The sequence below is a fragment of the Cervus elaphus genome, chromosome X, assembly GCF_910594005.1.
Source record: "Cervus elaphus chromosome X, mCerEla1.1, whole genome shotgun sequence".
Classification (NCBI taxonomy): Eukaryota; Metazoa; Chordata; class Mammalia; order Artiodactyla; family Cervidae; genus Cervus; species Cervus elaphus.
The window spans coordinates 162,238,216-162,255,826 of NC_057848.1; the positions used below are offsets into that span (position 1 = coordinate 162,238,216).

A 17,611-nucleotide genomic window follows, 5' to 3' on the forward strand; every position below is an offset into this window, starting at 1 on the left:
TTCACTGCCTTGTAACTCTTCTCTCTCATCCACCCTCTTCTCCGGACCATTTCCTGTGAGCCTGATCTCACCTCATCCCCCGCCTGTCACGCTGGGGCCAGATCTTGGCTCTCTCGATGGGAAAAGGTCAACATTTGGCAGAAACCTCTAAGATCCTGCAGCAGGTCATCTCTAGACATGAGCTCTTCCATCTCAGCGTTTCTAACACTGTCAGTTCTGCAGGGCTTTCCACAGGCCCCTAGACCCCTACTTAGTTCCACTTACCCGCTCCCTCCTCCACAACCCCCCTAAGAAGGATATGGCTAATCTCTTCCTCTATCCACTCATTTCTTTATATGAGTATGAATCCCCTACCTTATACTTTGGTAATTACAATTCATAGGTAATTCTGTAACTCATATATATAACCCAATCTTCTATTTTGTTGCTCCAACTGTTCTAGCTTTGGGGGCACTTTCATCGTTGAGTTTTTTTCTTAAGTACTTCCTTAGGCTCTAGCACTGTAAGGGGCTCCAGGCTCATTATCTTGGCTAGTCTCTGCTCCATTCTGGGAATCAACTACTGCTCCAAGGAGCCCTGGTTCCGATCATCATGGAATGGTTTTAGAAACTGAATCTTAGCACTGCAGACTGGGCTTGAGGTGTGCTCATTGCGACTGGGGTGTCACTGCTTCTAGCCCCTCAGCCTGCAGAGTAAGGAAATATGAATGTACACTAACCTATGTATACATGCTGCTGCTGTTAAGTCGTTTCAGTCATGTCCGACTCTGTGCGACCCCATAGACGGCAGCCCACCAGGCTCCCCCGTCCCTGGGAGTCTCCAGGCAAGAACACTGGAGTGGGTTGCCATTTCCTTCTCCAATGCATGAAAGTGAAAAGTGCAAGTGAAGTGGCTCAGTCGTGTCTGACTCTTAGTGACCCCATGGACTGCAGCCAACAGGCTCCTCCATCCATGGGATTTTCCAGGCAAGAGTACTGGAGTGGGTTGCCATTGCCTTTTCCATACGTATAAATACTTATTTATAAATATCTCTATGTCTCATCCATATCTATGTTAAGCTAAACATGAGTTTATACAGATATCTCCAATGCCACCATTACCATATGAATCTTAGCCTCCTCCTGTTTATCTCTAAGTTTCCACCTGGCTCCCACCATCTCCTATTCCCTTACTGTATTGTTCAACTCCAGCCCACACATATAACAGTTTCAAAACTGTCAACCAACACCCCCATGAGAAGTAACTCTCACCTTGACTACATAGCCTATGTATAGTTTCTTCTGTCTTCAGCTGCAGTCTTCATCCCTCTCCAGAGCTAGACAGGTAGGCAGATTTTTCCCCACTCCCTTCAGTGAGGTTACTATGGTTACATTGTTTTGTCACAATCAGCATTTAATCCTGAGGTCACCTGACCTCCTACCCTTGCATACATGAAGGCTCACTCTTTGTAAAGCTCCACAGGATTTGACAAATGTCTAGTACCATGTATTCTACCATTACAGTAATTTAAGAACACTTTCACCACCCTAAAAAACATCCTATGCTTCCCCTCTTCAACCTGCTACCCCTTCCCTCCACATCCTTAGCAACCACCTAGCAACAGGGTGGTCAGGTGTGCTGACCACCTCTATAGCTTTGCCTTTCCCAGGACGTCACATATATGGAATCATAGACCATGGAGCCTTTTCAGAGGGGCTTCTTATATTAACAACACAGAGTTGTGATTCATTTCTCTCTCTGCTTGATAACGCTATCAAGCTATCAAGCTTCACGGCTTGATAGCTCACTCATTTAGCTGAATAGTATTTCCCTGTTGGGATGTACCACAGCCTGTTTATCCATTCACCCACCAAAAGACATCTTGTTTGTTCCCAATTTCTGGCAACTGTAAATAAAGTTGCTATAAACATTCACATACAGTTTAAGTCACTTGGGTAAGTACCTAGGACAGGGACTGGTGGATCATCCAGTAAGACTATGTTTAGTTTTACCACCAAACTACTCCCCCCCACAAGGGGCTATACCATTTTGTACTTCCACCAGCAATGAGTGAGAGCATCTGTTAGTCCACGTGCTTCCAGCATTTAGTGTCATAGGTGAGCTGGATCTTGGCCATTCCAATAGGTGGGAAGTGTTATCTCATTTCTGTTTGAACTTCCATGTCTCATAACAAATAACACGGAGCACCTTTTGATACGCTTACTTGCCATCTGCTATCTTCTTTGGAGAGCTACCTGTTCAGACCCCTTGCTCATTTTTCAACTGACTTGTGTCTTCATTGTTGAGTTTTTAGAGTTCTTTGTATATTTTTGACACAAGTCCTTTATGGGATGTCTTTTGCCAATACCCTCCCCCATCCATAATTTGTCTTTTCACTCTCATAGAAAGGCAATTTTAAATTTTAACAAACTCTAACTAGTCTATTTTTTTCTTTCATTTAATCATGCTTTTGATGTTTGTATCTCATCACCAAAACCCAGGTCACAAAGATTTTCTCCTAATGTTTTCTTCCAGAAGTTATATCGTTTTGTGTTTTACATTTAGATATATGATTCATTTCCAGTTAATTTTTGTGTAAGCTGTAAGGTCTGTGTCCAAGTTCACTTTTGTGCATATGCATGTCCAATTGCTCCAGCATCACTTGTTGAAAAGTCTAACTTTCCTCCACTAAATTGCTTTTTCCTTTGTCAAAAACTAGTCAACTATGTTTGTATAGACCTATTTTTGGATTCTCTATTCTGTCCCGCTGATCTATTCTTTTGTCAATCACAGGTAAGGATTTTAACTTTCAAAAAGAAGAGCCAGTGTCCAAATTCTCCACCCAGCTATTTTCTGGGTACCATTTATCTCTGAAAGAAAAAATTAGGTGTGGGAAGGATGTGTGAGTGGAATCTAGGGGAAAGCACCAAAACCATCCAACAGATCCACATCCTCAAAGTATAAACACAGTTAGATAAGACCAAAGATCTCTGTCAGGAAATACACAACTGTCAGGTACAAAACATCTTCCTACATGTTTTTTGATGGTCTCAATTTCTTGATGCCAAAGCTCCAGTACTTTGGACACCTGATGTGAAGAGCTGACTCACTGGAAAAGACCCTGATGCTGGGAAAGATTGAAGGCAAAAGGAGAAGGGAGCGACAGAGGATGAGATGGTTGGATGGCATCACTGATTCAACAGACATGAATCTGAGCCAACTTCGGGAGATAGAGGACAGGGGAGCCTGGCGTGTTGCAGTCCATGAGGTCTCAAAGCATTGGACACAACTTAGCAACTGAACAATAACAATTTCTTAATTGGAAGTCACCAATTTTAAAATCATTTCATTGTAACAGTAGCTGTTTTACTGTTAGCCAAGAGTTTAATCCAAATTATGCCACTAGAATACCCGACGTGTCTGCAACTCAGTTTTTCTTACTTTCAGGGATTTTATTAGGAGGCTGGGTGAAGCTGGTATGAGATGTTGACCCGACGTCTTTCTGAACTAGAAAGACTCAAAGAGCGAGTTTAAAAGCGAAAAGCTATTTTTAATAATATACATACCTAGAAATAAGTGGATTATTTAAAAACCCCTTACAGCCCCTAATTCCTTTCTGAAATAGTTACACTACAGACAGCAACTATTTACTTAGACCTGTGCTGTCCAATGTGACAGCTAGTAGCCAAAAATCATGTAGCTATTTAAACTGTAATCTCAGTTCCTCACACCAATCACATCTGAAGTGCTCAATAACCCCATGTGGCTAGGGCTACCATATCAGAAAACACAGATTCAGACATTTCCATCATCACAGAGTTACACTAGACACCACTGTCTTAGAATCTACAACCTTGGATCACCTATCATCCTCAGCTTCAGTAAGGATGAGCTACTCTGCAGGTGGTTTATCTCGTGATCCAAATATTATATATAGCATGGATAAGCAACAAGATCCTACTGTACAGCACAGGGAACTATGCTCAATATCCTATGATACTGGATATGTGGGAAAGAATATGAAAAAGACTTTATACGTATGTATAACTGAATCACTTTTCTCTACAGCCAAAATCAATGCAATACTGTTAAGTCACCTATACTCCAATAATACAATGAAGTGAAGTGAAGTGAAAGTCGCTCAGTTGTGTCTGACTCTTTGCGACCCCATGGACTATACAGTCCATGGAATTCTCCAGGCGAGAATACAGGAGTGGGTAGCCTTTCCCTTCTCCAGGGGATCTTCCCAACCCAGGTCTCCCACATTGCAGGCGGATTCTTTACCAGCAGAGCCACAAGGTAAGGCCAACAATACAATAAAGTAAAACAAAAATAGAATGTCGTGTGATTCACTTATCCTCTGCTAACATTACGCTCAGGAGGCCAGGCTGTTAAGTGACAGACGAATGACTGGCAGAAAGTAGGTACTCAAGTGTTTGCCGAATGGTAATAAATGAATGTCCCAATGAGGATGGTAGTAACGTTGGCAACAGACAAAATCCAGGAGCATACCAACATGAAAGGGCCATTACATCATGTTACAGATTTTTTGAAAAGCTCTAAGTAACAGCTATGCAACACAGGCAGGTTACTGGCTTACGTTCATACTACCAAGTCCATCAAGTCTAGGCCGTGGCCTGGCACTCACAGCAGCTGTAAAGAGAGAAAGAACCTCAGCTTCCCTCCTTCCGTGTAGGCAAAAATCCACCTCCTTCACCTCTCCGCTCCCTGTCAGCCTCCTCGGCTTTTACACAAGACAGGGCACCACACTTCACTCCTGGCACCCCTGCTCACCCAGAGTGTGGGGGTGTCTCCCCTGCTCACCCAGAGTGTGGGGGTGTCTCCCCACACCAAACCACACTCTTCTGAGGCCAGCTGCGTGTCCTACAATTTAACTCAATTCTGGCACTTGTCTACCTGGAGCTAGGAACTGATCCCACAGGTGAAGGGCCTCACTCCCACAACACTGATCCCCCACCTCTCCCAGATATAGTAACACATCCTTCAGATGCCAGCCCCAAGCCCAGGTTGTCACCTTTGCTTCTGAGCAATGGCTATTGATAGGAGAGGCCATCCTCCTCCTTGGGCTTGTTGAATGTGTCTGACAGCTCACAGAACTCAGTGAAGCGCTTAGACCTGGCAGTTTATTAAAGGACATGATAAAGGATACAGATGAACAGCTGAACAGGAGAACTGCACAGGAGCGGAGCAGGAGCCTGGAGTTCCATGTCCTCTCCAGGCATGCCGCTCCCCCAGCACCTCCACCTGCTCACTGACCTGGAAGCTCTCTGAACCCCGTACTTTTGGGATTTATGAATCATCACACATGCGTGACTGATTATTAACACCATTTTTAGTCTTTCTCCCTTCAACAGAATGGGCGGCAGGGCTGAAAACCCCAAGCTTCTAATCACGGCTTGGTCCTTCTGATGACCAGCCCCTATCCAGGAGCACGCCCAGTGCTGGCTCATTCAAACAAGAGACATCCAGAAACTACAAGGGTTTCTGGGGTCCTGTGTCAAGAACTGAGGTCAAAGACCAACACCAGAACAAGAGCTGCTCCGTGTGCTCTTAGACATTACATGGGTTTGGGGAGCTGTGTGCTGGGACTTGGGGGCAGAGATCAATACATATTTTTTCTATTATCTCAGAGTAGTTGGGCTTCCCAGGTGGCGCTAGTGGTAAAGAACCCACCTGCCAATGCAGGAGACTTAAGAGACGAGGGTTCAATCCCTGGGTCAGGAAGATTCCCTAGAGAAGGAAATGGCAATCCACTCCAGTACTCTTGCCCAGAAAATTCCATGGACAGAGGAGCCTGGAAGGCTACAGTCCATAGGGTCACAAAGAGTGAGACATGACTGAAGCAACAGCATCAGATCTATATAAACACTTGATTACAAAAATAACATACAACATACAGTTCATTCTTCAAGCAAATATGAACACAATACTCGATATACTGTACTTGGGGGATATCTAGGATACAAAGACGGATGCCTAAACTGTTCTCTTTGTTTTGGAAATGTTCCATACAGTGGGTATCTTAAAAAAAAAAAAAAAAAAAAAACTAGCTTTCAACCTGTTGTAGGGCTTTTGATGCTATCTCTAGCTTTCTTATTTGAGTAAGAGCTATCTTAAAAGGTTGAAAATTGGGGGAAAAGGATCCACATTTGTCAAGACAGATGAATGGTTCTATTTTAAAATGAACTGCCACAAGAAAAAGCTGATGATTCAATTTAAATTCCCTATTCTTCCACCTAAAAATTATTAGCTTCATATTTTTATACAAAAAAAACACGTAACAAAAATGTTCCAATTCTCTACAAAGATGAAGTCTCCTACCTTTTTGGTTTTCTTTATCAAATCCTGAAATCTGTTAAAAGAAAACAGTTTACTTTCATTCAACTACTCAGTTATTATTAACAAACCAAAGCAGATTATTAAAAACTAAACAATCCTACCAGTGACTTGTAGAGGTTGGATTCAGGACTGATTTTAAAAAGATGCAATAGATTCTGCATAGTAAATGCCTTAAAAAAGAAAAAGTACACATATTTTAACATCAATGATTAAGTGATGATTTAAGCTGTTTCCAAATATAAGACTAAAAATCATGGTTCAGACTAAACAAGCTTATAAATACATGCTAATAACGTAAAATGTAAATTTTCTCATACTATTAAATAAATTACACTAAACTTTGAAGTCAAAAGGATAAAATTTCTCTTGATCATGTAATTAACCTCCAAATAATTCACATCAAAGATGATATACCTGGGGCTTCCCTGGTGACTCAGTGGTGAAGAATCTGCTTGCCAATATGGAAGACATGAGTTTGATCCCTGGTCTGGGAAGATCCCACATGCCAGGGAGCAGGTAAGCCTGTGCACCACAACTATTTTATTTAAATTGTGGCTGTTTATTTAAATTACACTAAACTTTGAGGTCCCGAGTTGATGGGGACCTCAGGGAACCTCTCACGTTACCTCAGGGGAGTCAGGCCTCCTTTCGAGTTGCAAGGGGGAATGCTGGATTGCTCTCGAGTCACTGCAGGGGAATTGAGAGTCATCTCACATAGAGGGGGGAACCTCGTGGTTTTTCTCGAGTTGCGGTGGAAAGCTCGGGGTTCCTCTTGAGTTACGACGGGAACCTGAGGGAACCTCTTGTGTTGCCTCAAGGGAGTCAGGCCTCCTTTCGAGTTGCAAGGGGGTACTTGGGATTGCTCTCGAGTTGCTGCAGGGGAATCGGGCCTCATCTCGAGTTGCAGTGGGAAACTCTACAGCTCACATGCTACAACTACCGAAGCCCCTGGGCCAGAGAGCCCGTACTCCACAAGAAGGGAAGCCCCGGCAATGAGAAGCCTCATGCTAAAACAAAAAGTAGCCCGCTTGCCACAACTAGAGACAAGCACATGCAGCAATGAAAACCCAGCACAGTCTAAAATAAATTCAAAAAAATTTTTAATTATCTTTAAAAAATGACATGCCTGACAGAAATAACAGAAATGGTTAATGGCTTACAGCTGACACTCAAATATCTGAGTTCACCCATGAACATGTGAGTGTATTCCAGGGTCTCTCAATGGCAATGAAGTTTTAAAATTACTATTGCTTCAAAATGGAAATAAACTAAGTTTTCACTCTCTTTGAAACTATGAATGTTTAAAGCTATTTTAGATATACCTGTGGTCAAACATTTTGAGTAATTTTTTTTTAATTTTATTTATTCTGGTTGCACTGGGTCTTCGTTGCTGTGCATGGGCTTTCTCTAGTTGTGGCCAGTGGGGGCTACTCTTCACTGCAGTGCGCAGGCTTCTCATTGCAGTGGCTTCTCTTATTACAGAGCATAAGCTCTAGGGCTTGGGAGCTGATTTGCTCTGCAGCACATGGGATCTTCCCAGGCCAGGGAATCGAACCCGTGTCCCCTGCATTGGCAGGAGGATTCTTAGCCACTCCACCACCAGGGAAGTCCCTTGAGTAAATATTTTTAACATGGATTTCTACTATCATGTGTATTGTTTATTCTGTCTACCCTGAGGACATTGATATAATCTTCAGTTAGTTTTCCTTTAAAGAAAATATTTTATAGTACAGAAACCTTTAAGTGTGTAAACTACATCAGTGCTATAACTATGTGATTGACTATTATTCGTTTGAGCGGCAAAATTGTGAAATATGAGAAACACAGATGGAAGGATCAAAAAGGAATTTCTAAGGCTGGTAAAATTTGGTTGTTTAAATATACTGTATCTATCCATTATTTATTTACTTAAGTATTTATGTACGTATTTGGCTGGGCTGGGTCTTAGTTGTGGTATGTGAGATCTAGTTCCCTGACCAAGGATTGAACCCAGAACCCCTGCATTGGGAGTGTGGAGTCTTAGACACCGAGCCACCAGGGACGTCCCTATGCAGGATATTTAAATTTTAAGTTTTTCCAAAATAACAACTCCGTTGTTCTCTTACAACTTCTGAGTATCCCACTTCTGGGCATTTATGGCCAAGATAAACAGCAAAAACACAGGGACAACCCCAAGACTGAACTCTGATGTAAACTACAGACTTCAGTGGATAATGAAGTGCCAATGTAGGTTCACTGAATGTAAAAATGTACATAGTAGAAAATGCTGGGGTTGGGGGGGAGGCTATGCTTGTGTGGGGTCAGGGGGCAGATGGGCCATCTCGCCTTGTGTTCATTTTTGCTGTGAAACTTAACTGCTATAAAAAAATTAAGTCTTTAAAAAAAACCAGAAAGTTGGCTATATCTACCTTTAAAATAACAAAGTGTAACTACCATGTTCAATGGTTGGTGGAGAGACAGTTAAAATAATTAGGAAAAAGCTGTTTCACTATTTAAGAACTCCACAGGTTTTTAAAAGGTACTTATTCTTCTCTTACTTAATCACAAACAGGACAAGTATCTGAAGAGACTGTAGCAGAGTCAAGAAAGTACACTGTAGATGTAGATTAATGCCCTGGTTGCCACTTACAAATCATGTCAGTTTGAGTAAATCATTTCACCCCTCCAGAGGCTGGATCCTCACCTCTAATCCATCACCTATTTGCAGAGTGACCAGCAGCACTAGTCTCACAACAGATGTTCAACATAAATGGCAGTTTAGGGTCTCAGACTACATAGAGTGTCAGGTCAATTCTAGCTCCAAAACATCACAATTTTATAAAGACAAACCAAGCCACCAAGGAACTGATAACGATGTTAGATTTCATACTCCTTTGTCGCATTATTAACAAATACATGATGTAATTTCAGAGACAAAAAAGAAACAGACCCAGCTCTCTAGGGAGCACTTAGCTATTACCTGAGGAAGAAGCTACCAACACAAAGTTCAGAAAAGCAAAGATGTTACCTTTTCTTTTGCCAAACCACTTTCCGGAAAGAAGACAGAAAGCGAATACTCGTAGCCACATCTCTGTAAGTGATCGGCCACTAGAGAGTTGGAAGCTCCTATTAAGAGGGAGCTCTCTTCCACTGAGATGGATGGGGACTGCACTTTGCCATTTAGAACAGGGTGCATCAGTTCGTGAATCAGCTGGTTTCTGAGTTGTGTCTAGAACAAATACAAAAATTAAACAAAAGAGAAAACAATTTCAGCACTGGAGGTACACGGATTTGTCGCATGAATTAGAATCCTTCCTTTTACTTCCAGAATGGTTCAAGATTCATGGCCAAAAGTTAGGAACCTTCTCCTTTGCACCCTGTGAGACAAACAGCCCAGTGGGTTCTGGAAAGAGCAGCTTGACTGGGGGTGAGCCACAACGTGGTGAGACTCACTTCACTTTCCAGTTCAGGAACTTTTCATTGGGGTTTCAAATATAGGAGAAAACTTGGCTACTCCCTCACTTCTCTGCAGGTTATTGGAGGAGATGAAAATATCTGGTTAAATATGTTAAAGTATATTAATCAAAGTAAAATAAGGTTCCCCAAAGGGAAATAATATATGCAAGAGAGAAATCAGTAAACCCAAAAACACTTATTAAGATTCACTTTCATGTGGACTGTTTATAATTCTAGACACTGTAAAACATCATAATTTTCCTCTATCTTATAAAGGAGAAAATTAAGGTTCAAGGTGGCTAATTTTCTCAAGGTTATAACATAAGCATCATTATTCCTTTGGGTTTTAAGAAAATCCCCTAAGTTATTTGAACTAATGGATATTTATTTTAAGTATTTTGCACATAATCTGGAAACATACAATTGGGCCGAGTTTAAGAGTACACTGCCTAGATTCATGGCACTTCAGCAGTAAATAACATCTAAGAAATTGTTATTAATAGAATACAAACAAGAAACAAATGGACATCTTGTTACATCTCTTCTATCCTTTAGCTAAAGAGCAGAAAGTATATACTTAGTAGTGTAGAACAGAATTTATTATATGTATATTTAAAATCCTATAGTAAACAACACTTTTACACTAAATGAATATACATGCTTTGCCTCATCTGATGCAGTTAAGTAACTGCAAGAAAACTATAGCCTTCCCCACCAGTAAAATGTAACGGTTTAATTTAATTTGAAACATAGGGAAGAAGAAATATATTCAGATCCAGCTTAATTAAAAGCATTTAAAGTGTCTTGCAAACAAGTACTGAAATGGGCAAGAATTAAATTAGGGATATAAGTTGGGTTAAACGAAAAGAAGAGTAGCAAACAGTGGAATGACATTATAGACGAATTTCCATCTAGACAAACACAAAAAGCACACCATCTACCACTTGCTAGAAGGAATCCAAAAAGTGGCTGGGGGCTTTCCAGAAGCCAGTGCAAGGCGGCAAATCTATTTTCAGAATTCAAGCCTGCAGTGTCCCTAAGACAGAAATAAGGACAGAGCCCTCACCAGAAAATCTGTCTATTAAAAATTTCTCCCCCAAAAGCACTGGGGAGTTTGGGATTTTGAGCATGAGCCACCTATTCTCCTTACTTGGCCCTGCAATAAACCTTTCTCTGCTCGAAAAACAAACAAACAAAAAACCCCACAAATGTTGTGGGGGGTGGAGGGGAAGTGGGAGAGATGAAAATTATGGATCCTCAGCACACCTCTCAGAAATTGACAGAGTATAAAACCAACATTACACTATCCAGTAAGGATCTCACTCATATTCAATGGACAAATCAAAAACTTAACAGACAAGCAAAAGCGAAGAGAATTCAACACCACCAAATCAGCTTTACAACAAATGTTAGAGGAACTTCTACAGACAGGATACACAGGAGAAGAGAAAGGCCCACAAAACAAACCCAAAACAATCAAGAAAATGGTGACAGGATCATACATATGGATAATTACCTTGAATGGAGATGGATTAAATGCTCCAACCGAAAGACACAGACTGGCTGAACGGATATAAAAACAAGACCCATGTACATGCTGTCTGCAAGAGACCCACGTCAGACATAAAGACACATACAGACTGAATATGAGGGGATGCAAAAAGATATGCCATGCAAATAGAAATCAGAAGAAAGCTGGAGTAGCAGTACTCATATCAGACAAATAAGACTTTAAAATAAAGACCATTATAAGAGACAAGAAGGACACTGCATAATGATCAAGGGATCAATCCAAAAACATACAATTATAAATATATATGCACACAATATAGGAGCATCTCAATGTATAAGGCAAATGCTAACAGCCATAAATGGGGAAATTGACAGTAACAATAATAGTGGTGGACTTTAACACCCCACTTACACCAATGGACAGATCATCCAAGACAGAAAATAAGGAAACACAAGCTAGAAATGATACATTAGACCAGATAGACTTAACTGATATTTATAGGACATTCCATCTGAAAGCAGCAGAATACACTTTCTTCTTAAGTGCACATGGAACATTCTCCAGGAAAAATCACATCTTGGGTCACAAATCAAGCCTCGGCAAGTTTAACAAAATTTAAACTGTATCAAGCACCTTTTCCAACCACAATGCTATGAGATTAGATATCAGTTACAGGAAAAAACTATTTTAGAAAAACACCTGGAAGCTAAACAATACACTAAATAACCAAGAGATCACTGAAGAAATCAAAGAGGAAATTAAAAATACATAGAAGCAAATGAAAATGAAAACACAATGACCCAAAACTTGCAGAGCACACAACAAAAAGCAGTTAAAGGAGGGAAGTTTATAGTAATTCAATATCACCTCAAGAAACAAGAAAAATCTCAACAATCTAAGGTTACACCTAAAGCAACTAGAGAAAGAACAACAACAAAATCCTGCAGTAGAAGAAATCATAAACATCAGAGCAGAAATACATGGAATAGCAACAAAGAAGACAACAGCAAAGATCAATTAAGCTAAAAGTTTGTTACTTGAGAAGATGAACAAAATTGATAAACCTTTAGCCAGATTCATCAAGAAAAAAAGGGAGAGGATTCAAATCAATAAATTAGAAATGAAAAAAAAAGAAATTACAGCTGACTTCACAGAAATACAAAGGATAAGAGACTACTACAAGAAACTATACACCAATAAACAGGACAACCTGGAAGAAATGAACAAATTCTTAGAAAGGTACAACCTTCTAAGACTGAACCAGGAAGAAATAAACAGATCAATAAGTAATAAAATTGAAACTGTAATTTAAAATCTTCCAACAAACAAAAGGCCAGGACCAGATGGCTTCACAGACCAATTCTAACAAACATTTAGAGAACAGTTAATATCTATCCTTCTCAAATTCTTCCACAAAACTGCAGAGGGAGGAACAGTCCCAAACTTGTTCTACAAGGCCACTATGACCCTGATACCACAACCAGACAAAGATATCACAAGAAAATTACAGACCACTATAACCGATGAACACAGATTGAACAATCCTCAACAAAACACTAGCAAACAGAATCCAGCAACACGTTAAAAGGATCATACACCATGATCAAGTGGGATTTATCCCAGGGATGCAAGGATTCTTCAATATACATAAATCACTGTGATATACCATATCAACAAGTTGAAGAATAAAAAGCATATGATCATCTCAGTAGATGCTGAAAAAATCTGACAAATTTCTATATCCATTTATGATAAAAAAAAAAAGAAACTCTCCAGAAAGTGGGCATACAGGGAACCTACCCCAACAAAAGCCTGGAATAAAGGCCGTATACAACAAACTCACAACTAATAACATTCTCAATGGTGAAAACCCAAAAGCATTTCCTCTAACATAAGGAACAAGACAAGGATGTGCACTCTCACCAATATTATGCAACATAGTTTTGGAAGCCCTAGCCATGGCAATCAGAGAAGAAAAAGAAATAAAAGGAATACAAGTTTTAAAAGAAGTTAAACTCTCACTGTTTTCAGATGTACTCTACATAGAAAAATCCTAAAGATGCCACCAGAAAAACTACTAGCACTAATCCATGAATTTGGCTTGCATTCCTATACACTAACAATGAAAGATCAGAAAGAGAAATTAAGGAAACAATCCCATTTACCAATGCAACAAAAAGAATAAAACACCTAGGAATAAATCTAAGGAGGCAAAAGGCGTGTACTCAGAAAAGACTGATGAAACAAAGTAAAGAGGATATAAACAGAAATAGATGTGTTAGATTGGAAGAATATTGTGAAAATGACTCTACTACACAAAGCAATCTACAGATTTAGTACTGCTGCTGCTGCTGCTAAGTCACTTGAGTCGTGTCTGACTCTGTGCGACCCCATAGACGGCAGTCCACTAGGCTCTGCTGTCCCTGGGATTCTCCAGGCAAGAACACTGGAGTGGGTTGCCATTTCCTTCTCCAATGAAGGAAAATGAAAAGTGAAAGTGAAGTCGCTCAGTCGTATCCAACTCTTCACCACCCCATGGACTGCAGCCTACCAGGCTCCTCCGTCCATGGGATTTTCCAGGCAAGAGTACTGGAGTGGGGTGCCACTGCCTATCAAATTACCAATGGCATTTTTCACAGAATTAGAACAAAAATTTTCACAGTTTGTATGGAAATACAAAACACTCCAAATAGCCAAAGCAATCTTGAGAAAGAAAAACAGTTGAAGGAATTAAGCTCCCTGACTTCAGACTATATTAGAAAGCTACAGTAATCGAGACAGTATGATACTGGCAGAAAAACAGAAATACAGATCAGATCAATGACACAGGATAGAAACCCATAGGTAGGCCAACACACCTACCATCACATAATCTGTGAAAAAGGAGACAGGAACATACAATGAAGAGAAAACAATCTCTTCAGTAAGTGATGCTGGGAAAACTTGACAGCAACATGTAAAAGAAGGAAATTATAACATTCTCTAACATGATACAGAAAAATAAACTCAAAATGGATCAAAGACACAGATGTAACACTGGACATTATAAACTCTTACAGGAAAACATAGGAAGAACACTCTGATATAAATCACAGCAAGATCTTTTTTGACCTACCTCCTACAGTAATAATAAAAAAATTTTTTTAATAAATAAATGAGACCTAAATAAACTTAAAAGCTTTTGCAGAGCAAAGGAAAACATAAACAAAACGAAAAGACAACTCTCAGAATGGGAGAAAATATTTGCAAATGAAGCAACTGACAAAGGATTTATCTCCAACATACACAAACATCTCATGCAGCTCAATATCAAAACAAACAACCCAGTCAAAAAATGGGCAAAGATCTAGACATTTCTTCAAAGAAGACATAAACATAGTCAAGAGGTACATGAAAAGATGCTCAACGTCACTAATTATTAGAGAAATGCAAATCAAAACTATAGTGAGTAATCAGCTCACACTGGTCAGAATGACCATCATCAAAAAATCTACAAACAATAAACGCTGGAGGGAGTGTGCACTGATGGTAGAAGTGTAAATTGATACAGCCACTAAGGAGAACAGTATGGAGTGCCTTTAAAAAGCTAAAAATAGAACTACCCTATGACCCAGCAATCCCACTACTGTGCATATATCCTGAGAAAACCATAATTCAAATAGACACATGTACCCCAATGTTCACTGGAGCACTATTTACAACAGCCAGTACATAGAAGTAACCTAAATGTCCATCGATGGATGAATGGATAAAGATGTGGTACATAAATACAATGGAATATTATTCAGCCATAAAAGGAAATGAAATTGAGTCATTTGCAGAGATGTGGATGGACCCAGAGTCTGCCATACAGAGTAAAGTAAGTCAGCAAGAAAGAAACAAATATCATATATTAACTCATGTACATGGAATCTAAAAAAAAAATGGTACACATGAACCTATTTGCAGGGGAGGAATAGAGACATAGACATAGAGAAGGAACATGCAGACACAGGGGAGGGGGAGAACGCATGGGAAGATTAGGAATGACATATATACACTACCATGTGTAAATAGACAGCTAGTGGGAAGCTGCTATAAACACAGGGAGCTCAGCTCGGTGCTCTGTCATGACCTAGAGGGGTGGGATGGTGGGTTCAAGAGGAAGGGAGGAATATATAGGTGATTCACTTCATTGTACAGCAGAAATTAACACAACATTGTAAGGCAATTATACACCAATTTAAAAAAAGAAACTGACAGACCAGATTCAAAATAAGGAAAAAGATTTCATAAATTTCATTTAACAGATACTGATATAACTTTGGACTTAACCATTAAAATAAATTCTTTTAAAACACTCAAACAGAATGTGAATTAGACCACTAAACACTTCAGGGAATTTCAAAAATTAGAACTCACCCAAACCAGTTCTTAAATTGAGAAAATAAATTAGCTCAGACTGAGAAAGTAAAAATTCTTCCTGTCATTGATGAAGCTAAAGTAACAGAAACCGAATGGTCAGCTGCAAAGAACAAAGAGTATTTCTGAGGGTAGGCTGCAGCTGTAAAGAGAACGCGGCTAGCATAATCCTGATACCAAAGCCATAAAAAGGATAATGATAAGTCACTATCAATGGTGACCACACACATGAAGTATAATCCTACTAAACTAAATCCAAAGCACAGTAAAAGAACATACACCATGCCTAGATGCAAAAAACGTTCTGCATAAGAAAGTGGACTAATGCACGACATACTACAATTAATTCCAAGTAGGTTAAAGACTTAACTGCAAAAAAATGAAACCTTTTTAAAAACTTAAAAATTGAATTTTCAAAAAAATTGAATATTCATTCTTAGTGGAAATGACTTACTGAGAATAATCAGTAGAAAATAGTGAACAAGAGATTTGACCATAGAAAAATGCAACTTTAGCCTTTTTAGAGCCAAAATAAAATTGAACACCAACAGTATTGTCACAAAATGGAAAGATGACTAATTTGCCATTAAAAGAGCATACATCAATAAGAAATACATCAATAATAAAACACTAGCACTCTAGGGGAAAAATACAGGCAAGGGGAACATGTCACAAACAGACAAAACAGTATGCCAATTGGTTGTGTTAGAGATGACGTCTCTCCTGTACGTTTTTCTATATTTCAGATGAGTTTGAAGTATTTTTAAGGTACAAAAACCATGGAGCAGCCAGAAGAAAAACTTTTCCCTCTATTTCCTACTTTAAGTGTAAAATACTTTTATGAAATACATATAGAAAACACATTTGAGCCAATCCTACTTCCTGCTGTTAATTCATACACAAAGTGTCCTAAGAAATATTTGCTGCTCAAGTATTTATACCTTTCAATATATTTTAAAGAAGAAATTTCTCTTTCCCCAAACTTTTCTCCAGTAAGTAGTCCCTTAATGTTTCCTATATGGTGTCAATATCCTCCATTCAAATATGAATATTACAAAACCACTTAATAACTCAGGAACATCTAAGATTTCTTAAAGAAAAAAGTTACTAAAATGTGTTTTTTTTAACGATTAAAGAGTTACACGGGAACAGAGCAATATAACTCACCAACACAATCTGTGTATCACGCCAGTTTTAAAACCCAAGACATGGATGTATTTACATGTACTACCTTTCACGGGTTACACTTGCAAAATCTACCTTAACAGATATGCCTAAAACTGATACCTTGAGTGTGTCCAGTACACCCCGATCCTTAAACGTCTGGTACAGCTTTTTGCGCAGATCATCTTGACTCAACACATCAGATTTGGGGAACATGATGGACCAGAAGAGAATCGGTTATGGTTTACCTGGCGGGCAGAGCAGAGAGGATGTTAAATTCTGCACACAGACCAATGGTCTCCAAGGAAGCCCTCACAAGCCCAGGGGAGAAAGGCGTTTTAACGGAACCAAAGGCTTCACTTCCGCCCGCCTCGAGGAGGCTGCAGGTGTATCTACCTGAGCCATCAGGTGTCGGCTTCCTCCCGAGCCCGCCCCACCGTGCCCCAAGTTTGAGGCCGAACCTGGGATGCAAGCCCTGGCCTAGGGGAACCCCTGCCTTCAGAGTCCTGCCTTAACCCCAGAGTACCAGGAGGAACAAGGTGAACCTTCCGCTTCGCACTGCGAACTAGGAACTCGGACAGAGACGCGCACTTCTTGGAAGTTCTGATAGGTGGGCGTGGCTATGGCCCACGAGCGACTCTCACGGGCGGAGACCGGAACGCTGAAGTCTAGAGAAAGTGCAGCATCGGCCGGAATTCGCGCCGCCCAGAGCCGATCCCAGCCCTCCCCGCCGTCCGGCAAACAGAGCAGCCTTCGTCT

At 40.0% G+C, this 17,611-nt stretch overlaps 1 protein-coding gene across 5 annotated transcripts in view; it reads right to left on the bottom strand.

The window, feature by feature from the left end:
* Positions 1-17,611, bottom strand: part of OFD1 (OFD1 centriole and centriolar satellite protein) — a 63,028-nt gene that overhangs the window by 42,355 nt on the left and 3,062 nt on the right. For 2 of the 5 annotated variants that reach the window (XM_043896773.1, XM_043896770.1), the window contains exons 1-5: positions 17,379-17,604; positions 16,976-17,100; positions 9,347-9,547; positions 6,441-6,509; positions 6,322-6,352 (exon numbers count right to left, since the gene is read on the bottom strand). In XM_043896773.1, coding sequence (XP_043752708.1) covers positions 6,322-6,352; positions 6,441-6,509; positions 9,347-9,547; positions 16,976-17,068 — 394 coding nt within the window. In that variant the 5' untranslated portion in view covers positions 17,069-17,100; positions 17,379-17,604. Of the gene's footprint in view, positions 1-4,579; positions 4,599-6,321; positions 6,353-6,440; positions 6,510-9,346; positions 9,548-16,975; positions 17,101-17,378; positions 17,605-17,611 lie in introns of those variants that run through there. The other 3 variants (XM_043896771.1, XM_043896772.1, XM_043896774.1) reach the window with 3 other exon arrangements.